The following is a 12328-nucleotide window of genomic DNA, read 5'->3' as shown; positions in this document are numbered from 1 at the left end:
GGTAAAGGTGTTTTCTTCCCAGAGCCAATGGGCACGAAGAGGAATAGAACAGAGCCTTCTAAGCTATTTGAGTTCTTAAAAACGTATGCATGTATCATTTTTTTTTTTTAGAAATTTTGGAAAAAGTCACATCAACCAAAATTCATAATTTAATTGATCAATACTAATGACCTCTGCAGACACCCCTATCTTGGGAGATGCAAAAATCTGAAGAGTGATCTCATGCATAAATAGAAATTTGCACTTGACTTTTATGCCTATATAGATTAGGTAACATGCAGAAACTTGCCAACTAAACTAAAAATATTACCATTCATCTAAAAGGCAGGGACGAGGTGGGACAGTTACTGAGAACACAAAACCTCCTTTAAGGTCTGAGACATCTGCCAGACACTCCAACAACACTCTGAACTGCCTCTCTCTCCAACTTCTTGCCTTCCCTGTAGTGGTCATCTAGTCTCCATTTCCCTGTATGATTCAAGAGACATTCTGTGTAACAATTGTATTTAAGATACTGTGATAAGTGAGTCAAGGAATATAATGACTATTAGGTCAACCCTGTTCCTAAGGAACGTACAAGAGAGGTCAAATTGCCACTCATTTACCTACAGACAAGGCAGGGTGAAAAAAAGCATATCAATAATCCAAAATGAATCCTAGAGAGAGAGCTGGAACTTCGAGAGAGTTAGGGAAGGCTCTTGGAGGAGATGGCATTGCACCTGGGTGGGATTCTGATAGGTGGTTCTGGAGGCAGGCTTGCCAGGTGGCAGGGTTCTGAGCCCAAAGCAAGCGTTTCCGAGTGGAGTCAGGGCCAGTGAGTGGTCCAGGTGGGCTCCATGCTAGAGGGATGCCAATGATTTTAATTGGAAAAGCAAACCATGCAAAGAATTCTTAAAACTTAATAATATGAAATAGCAATAATAATAATACATAACAGTAACATATAAAATATGATACTATTATACATTACATAACATATATTATCATTGTTATACATAATCAATGTTAAATATATATAATATATGTTAGGAGCAATAAGAAAACAACCCAGTTAAAAACTGGGCAAAGATTTGAACAGACACCTCATCAAAGAAGATTTATGGATAGCAAATAAGCATATAAAAAGATTCTCAATATCATATGTCATTAGAGAATTGGAAATTAAAACGAGATATCGCTAAAAATCTATTGGAATGGCTAGCATCCAAATGCTGGCAAGGATGTGGAGCCACAGGAACTCTCATTCACGGCTGGTGAAGAGGCAAAATGGTCCAGTCGCTTGGGAAGACTGTATGGCAGTTTCTTACAAAACTAAACACAGGTTTACCGTATGAGGCCATAATCACACTCCTAGGTAGTTACACAAATGAGTTGAAACTTATGTCCACACAAAAACTTGCAATTGCCAAAAACTGGAAGCAACCGAGATATCCTTCAGTAGATGAACGGATAAATAAACTGTGCGACATTATATAACAGAATATTACTCAGCAATAAAAAGAAAATAAGCCACAAAATGACAGGGAGGAACTTTAAACCCCTTTTTGCTAAGTGACAGAAGCTAGTCTTAAAAGTCTACATACTGAAGGATTCCAAGTTTATAACGTTCTGGAAAAGACAAAACTAAACAGATCAGTAGTTGGAGGGAATGAGGGGAGGGGAGAGAGATGAATAGATGGAGCACAGGGTGTTTTTAGGGCAATGAAGATATTCTGCATGATACTGTACATGGATACCTGATGTTATGCATTTGGAAAAACCCACAGAATGTATAAAAGGAAGAGTGGACCATAATGTAAGCTGTGCACTTTTGTTAATAATGTATCAATATGGGTGGATCGATTGTAACAAATGTACCACACCAACTCAAGATGGTAGTAATAGTAGAAACCGATGGTGGAGGGGAGGAGGAGGGAATATATGTGAACTCTCTGTAATTCCTGCTCAAGTTTTCCATAAACCCACACTGCTCTAAAAAATACAGCCTACAAAAAAAAAAAAAATAAAGATAACTGGAAAAGTAAATTGAGTCCAGACGTATGAGAAAAGCATGAGTTTTGACGTTATACTGATTTAGATTTAAAACCTGGCTCTTTTAGTAACCAATTGTGTCCTATTGAACAAGTTACATTACTGAAAAAATGTGAACGTAGAAATAGGCTACTTTATTGGATACATCACTGAAGATCTCCCTTGGTCTCTGTCTCCATCTCTGTCTCTCTTTGTGTGTTTCTCTTTCCAAATGTGCACGCACACGCATACACACAGGTCATACTACAGTATTTAATACATGATAGGTATTATGAAGGCACTGGCCCAGGTGTTGAAGGGAACACACAATATTTTTACATCATAGCAATGTAAGCAGAAAGAGCTCCCGTTAAAAAAGCAAAATGTATCCCCCTTCTCCCTCTCCTACCTTGTAGGAGCCAGAAACATGGGGAAATGTGACTTTGGGATCATCTGGGGGCTGCTAGCTACTTCTATAATAGCCTCTTACTTGTCTCCCACAGCAGGAGACCTAACACATGGTTTCTAGCTAGAAACACTTTAAGTGTTACTTGGCCAACTTGTAATAAGGAAAGGGTGGTTATAGATAGACCTCAGGAATGGTTATTTTTTTTCTGTTCTTTTTAAAGAATTTTATTTTAATTCCAATATTGGTAACATACAGTGCTATATTAGTTTCAGGTGTACAATATAGTGATTCAACACTTCTTTTTTATTTAAAAAAATTTTTTTTAAAGATTTTATTTATTTATTTATTTGAGACAGAGAGAGCACATGAGAGGGGGGAGGGTCAGAGGCAGAAGCAGGCTCCCTGCCGAGCAGGGAGCCCGATGCGGGACTCGATCCAGGGACTCCAGGATCATGACCTGAGCTGAAGGCAGTCGCTTAACCAACTGAGCCACCCAGGCGCCCTGATTCAACACTTCTATCCACCACCTAGGGCTCATCATGACAAGCACATTCCCAGAGGTGGGTAGAGGGCTGGGAAAATAGGAATGGCCATTATTTTGATCTCAAATTCCAGAACCTAAGTTGGATTGCTATGCTTAGGTAAAACATTTTCTTAAAAATCTTACAAGTAACTTGATTAAAAAAAAAAAAAAAAGTCCCATTGCTTGCCATCCTGCTGTGCTGCAGGACCAGAAGAGAGCAAGGATTGGAGTTATTTACGCCCCTGGCCTTCCCCTCACAGGAACCCGGTTGCTTCTCCTTCTGTTACAATTATTGCCAGGGTCAAGAGGCATTTGTTAAACACCTAATTGTGTGTGTTGCTGCCTTGTACTTCAAAGATGTCTGAAATGGCTGGTCTCTATTGTAGAGATGGAATGGGGCCATTTTCTCCTTCTATAAAGAAGGAACAAGCCGTATAATTGGTCCCCGAGGGTGCAAACACGATTCAGGACTGACATGGTTTGCTCTCTACATTTCTCACTGCCAACACCGAGTTCTAGGAATGGAAAATTACTCGACCCATCATCGTGAGAGCCTAGCACGTCCACGGAACTTTTGGATTCTTGGAGGATTATGACAGCATTGATTTATTTTGTTAGAAATATATTTCCCCAGATATTTAAGTGTAAGTCTTCTAAAATGTTCTAAATGCCATAAAAACAGAGAAAGACATTTGTTTTTCATTTATAATTGTGTTTCCCATAAGGTTGAAAGACAATAACTCTTGGATTTAATTGGTACAATGTGCCTTATAGAATACTTTGCACTTAGTGTCAATATTATTTTATTATAGCAATACTACTTAAGAGCCACAATATATATTGTTTAGGCTGCTGTTTTTAAACCTTGGTTTGCAACACATTAGTGGATTGTGAAATCAATTCGGTGGGTCTTGACAAGCAATTTTAAAAAATGAAATAGAAAAGAACAGAAAATAGAATGAGTACATTATGTGAGGGTAAATATTGTTCCCTGAAACTTTTCTTTCAGTTCTATGTGTGTGTGCCGGGTTGCAATGTCAAATGTGTTTCTTATTATGGACCACAAGGAAAAAAAAAAAAATTCCCTGAAAAACCATTGCAGTAGGCTATGTGTGCTATTGGACTGTTTTAAAATTAGTTTGCCAAATCCTGGTTTTGAATGTGCCCAATCCAAGTTTAAAGTTTTAAAATATTTTATTAGTAAAGGTATTTTTCATTGACTTTCTGATACATAGTTGTGTAATAGGTTGGGTACCATTCTAAGGGAATATTATATATATTCTCTTATATATATATATATAAGATATATATATACATACATATATATATGTATATATATATACCCAGCCTGTATGGTTTTGTAATCTCAAAAAATTAATGATGAAGAAATATTATTATTATTAATGACGAGGTTTTCAGTAAAATCCATCCTTTCTATTTAGGTCATATTGGTGGTTTGGATGAGATCTGAGTTATTATGTAAAGGCACTTCAACAAAGGATATATACACTAAGTTTCATTTTATCCAAAATGTGTAATATTTAATCACAATTTTCTTTAACATCTTTGGGTAACATACACACAGGTTTTGTGTCTCTTTTTATGTGTAAATCTGCCCTGATAATATAATATAATGCAAGGCTCAATTTCTCTTCCTTCACATATTGTTTGAGACAGAAACACTATAAATATTTTCTTGAAAAGCAAAGCATAAATAGTGATAAAGAATGAGAGAGAAAGAGAGGACCCAGCAATAAGAATATTCAATATGGAGAATCTAGATTCAAGTTTTCTGAGTCAAATGGTGTTAATGTGTTGGTTTCACATATAAACTTTTCTATATTTCTTTTTTCCCAGTAGTAGATACTGCATGCTAATGCTCATAATTAATTTTTGGAACATGGTTATTTATTAACAGAATGCAGATTAGCAGACTTTATACTAGAGTTGATATCTTATCAGCTGAATTTTTTTATGGTGGACAAGAACTAACATAGCTGATCATTTACATTACAGAAATCAATTTCAATTTACAACTTCTTTCTGTTTTAGTTTTCTGGATTTTCTACTTATTTCAATCATAATAGTAAAACCTGTATGAGAGAACACATACTTAGGCTAAATCTGGGGCAAAAACATAATTACCCAAAGCTGATTCCTTTCAAATAAATTTTCTCTAAAATGATCTTAAGTTAACAAACTGCTAAAATTTTCTTGAAATTTATCTCCTTTGGGCCCTGCAGAGGCAAAAAAACAATCCAATCGATTAAATTGTAATTCTATGAGTTTCTGAAATAGTATAAATACTGTAAGTTTCAAAAGCCAAAAGAAAAAAACCTTAATTTGCTTGCTTAGGCTCAAGATGAAAAATTCCATCTCCCTTTGTTAAGTTTGTCCAGAAATTCCTAACAGTTTACATTGGCAGAGTTTATAGCTCTGGCTATCTTAAGATAACTAAACTAAAGTTAATTTCACCAGCTTGTTTATATTTTCAAAACAGTCATAAGCTTGACAGTATCAACCACCAACCAGCACAAACACCACCGTTTGGTCTTAACTTGTGGAGTCACAATACCTGGAGATTTTTTTTAAATTAAAAAATATTGGGAAAGTTCACCAATCTACTAATTTGGTCAACATTACTTAATGACATTGTCTTTTCTCCCCCCCCCCCCCGATGTCGAGATTTTTGAGCATTTGCAGGGACCTTGCTTTTGTTGCATAGTGGGTAGAGAAAATGTCAAATACTGAGTCACTGCATAGCATCCACTCAGATCCAAGGTTTAGAAGATGTAGACCTTAAAAAAAAAAGGCTATTGAAAAATTAGAAATTTGAGTAAAATATGGGAATTAAATCTCAGTTTTAATACTGAACTCTACTGGTGATTAATGCTCACTGATGATTCCTTGATCACTGATAAATGCTGGGAAAGCTAAAAGGGTTTTGTGAATGTAAAAAAATATATAGGAATTATAGACTGTAAAATTATATATAAATCATTACTACTGACTCAGTAAAATGCAGCAGATTAGTATAGCTATTTTTAATATAATCATACACACTGATTTTTCTTACAGACCATGACACTAAAAACTATAACTGAATTTTGCCTCATGAATCAGTTGTTTTTAGACAATCTTATTAAAGTTCTCTGGGTGAAAATAACTCTGAAATTTTGATTTTATATTTTTATAAAGTGGAAGTATGACCTTGCTTGTAAAAATAATGGAAATTAATAAAATGCACACTTAATAAACAGGAATGTAGATTCTTACCAAAAAATAGAGTAAAACACTGAAACACACACATATATAATCTGAAACAGTCAAATTCATAGTTTATGTCTCTGCCCCGATGGGTTGTTCTGCACCTTCCCCAGGGACGAATACCCACCCAGGGAGGTGAGGACATTGCTGTCACTACTGGGGGTGGTTTTCAGGCCCCCATCCTGGGATCAAGTATAAACCTAGCCACACAAGGTGTCTATTTGAAGGCCAATAATATCAAGCAGTTTTTCTCAAAACACAGGTGCTGCAAAGATGATGGCAAATTTATATCTTCATTATTGCAGTCTCAGACTTCATGTGAGTTGTCTATTGGTATTTGGGATGAAAGGTGCTCAGTGGCCTCTATAGCTTACTTATTTATAATAGGGCCTTGAATTTACATAGCATTACAGTAACTAAGAATGGCAAATTACATACAGACTGAGAATCTATGGGCACGTTAAGAATGGTAATATTAAGGGGCGCCTGGCTGGCCTAGTCGGTTAAGTGTCTGACTCTTGATTTTGGCTCAAGTCACGATCTCAGGGTCATGGGATTGAGCCCCATGGCAGGCTCCGTGCTCAGCAGGGAGTCTGCTTGAGATTCTTTCCCCCTTCCTCTCCCTCTTCCCCTGCCCCTGCTCTCTCTCTCAAATAAATAAATAAATCTTAAAAAAAAAAAGAATGGCAATGTTAAGATAATGGCTGTATTTTTTTGATGCAGTCTAAAGAATTAAGAATATACTGCCTAATAAAAAAGAAATAATGGGCATAGCAATTTTTTAAGAACATCAAGAAAGAACAAACTATCCCTGGAAAATTCCTGTGTTTGTTACTACCATGTTGTTTTGATCAGCAGGAGACAAAAGAGATCCTTTCCTCACAAGTGTTCTTGCTCTTTTCTTAACATGGCAAAAAAAAAAAAAAAAAAAAAAAGGTCCTATAAATGTTGTCACAGAGCTTTGCTATGGACTGGAATGAACGTGTTTCCAGGAAGGAGGCAGTGCCCTGCAGGGCGTAGTGTTGAACTGGGGGAAAGCTGAAAGGATTCAGGGCAGAGTGGAGGAAAGGAAGGGCACACGCTGAGTTCATCTGGTCCCAATAAGGCATTGCGTGGCTCCCCTGGGTGTGGGGGGGAGGTTGTGTTTGTTGTGTTACCATCTGTTGAAAGAAATGTGTTTGCGCATATCCCAAAGGCCATCATGGGATTTTTGTTGTTGTTTTTACTAAAGTGTGGGCTTCCTCAATTGGGACAACACGCCATGTTTTGGACTCAAGTTCTTCTTCAGCCACCCTGCACCTTTTTTTTTTCTAGATCACTAAAAGGTGCTGATAACAAATCCAGTCCATCTAATTTGGAAATTGGGAAGGGCAGCCCTAATTGTTACTTTGTTTTCACAGCTCAGTTGGAGAGGAAAGCAATTTAATTTTCAATGACTTGCTTCCAGGCTAAGATTGCCATTCAAATATACTTTCAGAATATCTCCAAAGTGCAACCACTACAGTTTCCTGTCACTGTCCTCTCGTTGCTCTGGCCCTGGGCATTGTCCTGCCTCACCTGGCTTACTGCAGTGGGCTCCCGGGGGCCTCACGGCCGAGGAGACCCAACAGACACAGTGTGTCTGCTGGAACCAAAGTTGGAGTAGGCCATTCCTTCGCTTAGTATCCTCCAGTGGCTCCTGAGATGTGTCCTTCTTGGAAACACTCATTCTATCCCTAGCAGAGCCTGTGTGGCACTGTGCAAGACTGTTTATAAATGCAGTGGCTCACAAACCTTTGTGATCCTGCGCCCCTCTGCCTCCTCTCCAAGCCTCTTTGACGTCCTAGGACTTCCAGCAGCTCCCACCTCCGGGAATCTCTTCCCCATGGACCCCACTTCCGGCAGATCATTCCTGAACTTTCCTCAACCTTAACACCGAGGCCTTCCCTATCTACCCCGTTTAAAGTCACAACCCTCCCAATATTTTCTACCCCCCCTTCTGTTTTGCTTTTCTAAGTTTAATTAATAGACTATCTTTTAGAGAAGTTTTAGGTTCGAAGCAAACTCCAGCAGAAAGTACAGAGAGTTCCCGTATACCCCCGGCCACCACAGGCACAGCCTCCCCCAACTCTCAACATCTCCCACCAGCGTGGTGCATGTGTTACAATCGATGAAGCTTCAGTGACCTGTCATCATCACCCAGAGTCCGTGGTTTACATGAGGGTCACTCCCGGTGTTGGACATCCCGTGGGTCTGGACAAGTGTATAGCAACATGGATCCACCATTGTAGTCTCTTACAGAGTAGCTTCACTGCCTTAAAAATCCTCCGTGCCTGTTCATCCCTCCTCTCCCCCCTGGCCTCTGGCAACCCGTGATCCATTTATTGTGTCCACGGTGTTGCCTTTTCCAGGATGTCATATAGCTGAGATCATACCGTATGTAATCTTTTCAGATTGGCTTCTTTCACTTCATAATATGCAATTAAGCTTCCTCCATGTATTTTCATGCTTGACAGCTCATTTCTTTTTATCACTGAACAATATTCCGTTGTCTGAACGTGCATTTACCCACTGAAGGACATCTTGGTTTCAGCCCTTCCATTTTTTTTATTCCTATTTGGTGTTCATCACCATCTAAATATGCTTTACTTGACTTACTTACTTTTTGTCTGTAGTCCCCAACTCCCCACCTCTAGTATAGCTTCTATGAGGGTAGCAGTGACTATTTTGTTCTCTGCTATATCCCAGCACCTAGAACAGTGCTGGTGTATAGTAGATGCTCGAGAAATATATGTTGAATGGAAGAATAATAAAAAAGATCTTTTCCAGGGGCCCCTGTGTTGCTCAGTCGGTTAAGTGTCCGACTCTTGATTTCAACTCAGGTCATGATCTCAGGGTCGTGGGATTGAGCCCTACATCAGGCTCTGCTCTCAGTGCAGAGTCTACTTGTCCTTTTCCTCTGCTCCTTCCCCCACTTGTGCTCTCTCTCTCTTAAGTAAATAAAATCTTAAAAAAATATATTTTTCAAAAGGTGCAAAAGTAACTAAATTTTTCTCCAGTCATATGCCACCATAATATATAAAGTACATTTCTATCTACATGAAGATCATAGCTAATGTCCATCAATGATGTATCTAAAGTGCTTGCTTAGCCCAGATCCTGGAACATAGTCAGGATTCTGCAGGTATTTGATTTTTATAAAAATGTGAACTCTCTGAGTGCAGAGACCTATTTTGCCTTATTTGCCACCATATTCTGTACGCTAAGAACAATGGCTGACACACAGTAGGTGCTCCAATGATATTTATTGGATGGCTAATCAGTTTATCTCAATGTATTGGCTTTCTTATTTAGTCATCTGTTTTATCTATCAGTTAGATGGTTTTAGTGAGCCAAAGAGATGTTTAATAATAGTTTGTTTTTAAGGAATGACTTAAACACAACCATAGTTTATCATGGTGTTTGATCCAAGCTCAATTGTAATTTGCTGCCATACTCTGAAAAGTTCACTTATTATTTCATCTTCTCCACGGGCATTACTAGTATGTTGGTTAAAGCCATGTCAGGAGAAAAAAAAATGTTTATTTATGTGCAAATGGTCCATGAATGTATCACATGCTAAGTAAGGGTAAAGAGAGACAGATGAGCAAATGCTTTTATGACTTTGGATTTCAAATGGCCAAGGACTATTCAGTTCATTAAATTAAAGATAAAACTAAGTAAAACAGTCCTTTTCTGGAAGTGGGAGATGTGGAAAATCTCCATAGAGACATAAAATAGGACTATAGAATTCTTTAGTAGATGTATCCTCTTGCCCTGAACCCCCCCCCAAAAAACCAAACAAAACAATTAAAACAAGAGAGCCTCTATCTTGTTGAAGAAGTATGGAAGGATCTATTTCATGAAGGAAAAAAATGCAACATTTTTGTGGATGAATATAACATATGGTGAGTGAGGAAGTTCTTATAAACTTACCCATCATTGTTAACATCTGACACTGTGACCGTATATCCAAAATAAGATGCCATCTGCAAAGAAAAACCGTGAAATGACATAGTTTATGTTCAAAAATAATTTTTATAGTCCTCTCTCAATTTTTCCTGAAGGATGAATCTCATTGCAGCAGACTTCTGCATTAAATTCATGGACTCCTGGACATGGACAGAGTCTTAAAGTCATTCAGACTGACCCCATGCATAATTTCCCCTCAGTACCCCTGACATCTGCTTGGTCATCCTCTGCAGCTATTCAACAATCAGCCCATTCAATTTGTGGACACAATTATTAGAATTTTCTTTGCTAAAATTGGCACTTCTGTAACTTCTAGTCCTTAATCCTATTTAGTTCTGCCATGTTGAACCTCACAGAATGAATCTAATTCCACTCCTGTATGATATTTCATATGGAAATATTTGTAGCTGGCTCACCATCATGGCCTCTCTTTCTTAGAGATACTGCATGTGATACCAACGAAAAGATAATACCCCATGAATGCATTGCCCAGAGAAGAGTTAAGTAGGATTTACACTCTTTGCTTTGGGCTCTTTATATCAATGAAGCATAAAAAGGGTTTTAATTTCACGGGAAACCATGCTCAGTATCAATTCATATTGAGTTCATTGTCAACTAAGGTTTCTAAATCTCTTCTGAGTATAATTAGTGAGCCACATTCTAGCTCTTAAGTTTTTTGTTTTTCAAGCTATGTTTTCAACATTTATCATCTTTTCAGATTCAGCGCATAGTTTTGAAGTTGTCGAGATGTTTTTTTTCCACGTTTTGGCATCCAGTGCTTTAGCTGACTTAGCCTCCCATCATCTTCTAATGTAATCAGTCTACAATCCACTAGAAAGTGTCCTCCACAGAAGGCAGAGATTTTGGTCTGTGTTGTTCAGTCTTCTGTCTACACTGCCTGACTAGGGTCTAGCTCAGAGTGGGTGCCAGGTGCCAGATACTCTTTGCAGAGGGAATGAATACATGAGTTAACAAGTGTCATGAAATAATTAAATTCTCCCACCTCTTTTCTCTATTTCAAACATATACAGTTGCTATAGATGAATATTTGTGTCCCTTCCTTCCCCTAAATTCAAATATTGATCCTAACCCCCAATATGATGGTATTAGGAGGTGGTGCCTTTGGGAGGTGATTAGGTCATGAGGGTGGAGTCCTCATGAATGGGGTTAGTGCCCTCATAAAAGAGACCCCAGAGAGCTCTCTAGCCCTCCTTCCACCATGTGAGGACCTAAGAATATGTCTATCTATATGAATCTCCCCAGATACTGAATCTGCCTACCTCTTGATCCTGGGCTTCCCAGCCTTCCAGAACTGTGAGAAATAAACATTTGGGTTTTTTAGCCACCCAATCTATGGCATTTTTATTATAGTATTCTGAAGACTAGGATATAGTTGCCAGGTACCAAATGCTCTTTGCAGAGGGAATGAATGCATGAGTTAACTGTGTAATAATAATTCAGTTTTCCCACCTCTCTTCTCTATTCCAAACATATACAGTGAAGTTCTTATTTCTGGTGTGGCATTGTGTGGACTTCACTCAGAGGAGTTTCATCATTTATGCATTAAATGCTGAGGTTCAAGACTGAAGAACTAGGTGGTATTGAGGACAAGAAGTTATAGAAAGGCCAAATTTAATAATGTTTAAAGAGCTTCTAATGATAAAAATGTGAAACAAATCTGGATAAAAGAGAAGTCTTGCCAGATTTTCAATAAACCATTAATTACCATCACTTGAGAATAGTTCAAAATTTATAAGTTCATCCAACTTCAGTATTGTCCTGGCCTTACTTCTCCATATGTACCATAAGAGTATCATGAGGGACATTGTTAAATGCTTTGTTGAAAATTGCAGAGTAATGGATAGACCAAAGCCCTAATGGGGGGGGGGGGATGTAAAAAATGCTCTGTGTTCAATAGAAAACTTTATTAATCAAAATTGCTAGACAAATATATTATTCCAAATCTACATATCTATCTAAGAATGGAGCATCTAAGGGCCCTAAACTATGATCCAGAAGGTCAAGATGTAACTTGGCCACATTCAAATGTGAGGCTTCCTAGAAGTTCAGTAGTGTGGGCTTCTGGTTAGGAGAGAATATGGGTTGCCCCGAGAAACTGATTCAATTAA

General features: G+C 38.1%; 1 protein-coding gene across 2 annotated transcripts in view; it reads right to left on the bottom strand.

Moving 5' to 3' along the window:
• The window catches only part of ITGA8 (integrin subunit alpha 8), a 180137-nt gene that overhangs the window by 110115 nt on the left and 57694 nt on the right, over positions 1-12328 (bottom strand). For both annotated transcript variants that reach the window (XM_064592014.1, XM_064592013.1), the window contains exon 11: positions 10164-10216. In XM_064592014.1, the coding sequence (XP_064448084.1) occupies positions 10164-10216 (53 nt within the window). The remainder of the gene's footprint in view (positions 1-10163; positions 10217-12328) is intronic.

The sequence above is a fragment of the Mirounga angustirostris genome, unplaced genomic scaffold (genome assembly GCF_029215605.1).
Source record: "Mirounga angustirostris isolate CCGP_5_RB_7025 unplaced genomic scaffold, mMirAng1.0.hap1 SCAF_5, whole genome shotgun sequence".
NCBI lineage: Eukaryota > Metazoa > Chordata > Mammalia > Carnivora > Phocidae > Mirounga > Mirounga angustirostris.
The sequence above is the reverse complement of the archived record's forward strand: the minus strand, read 5'-3'. Positions and strand labels throughout refer to the sequence as shown.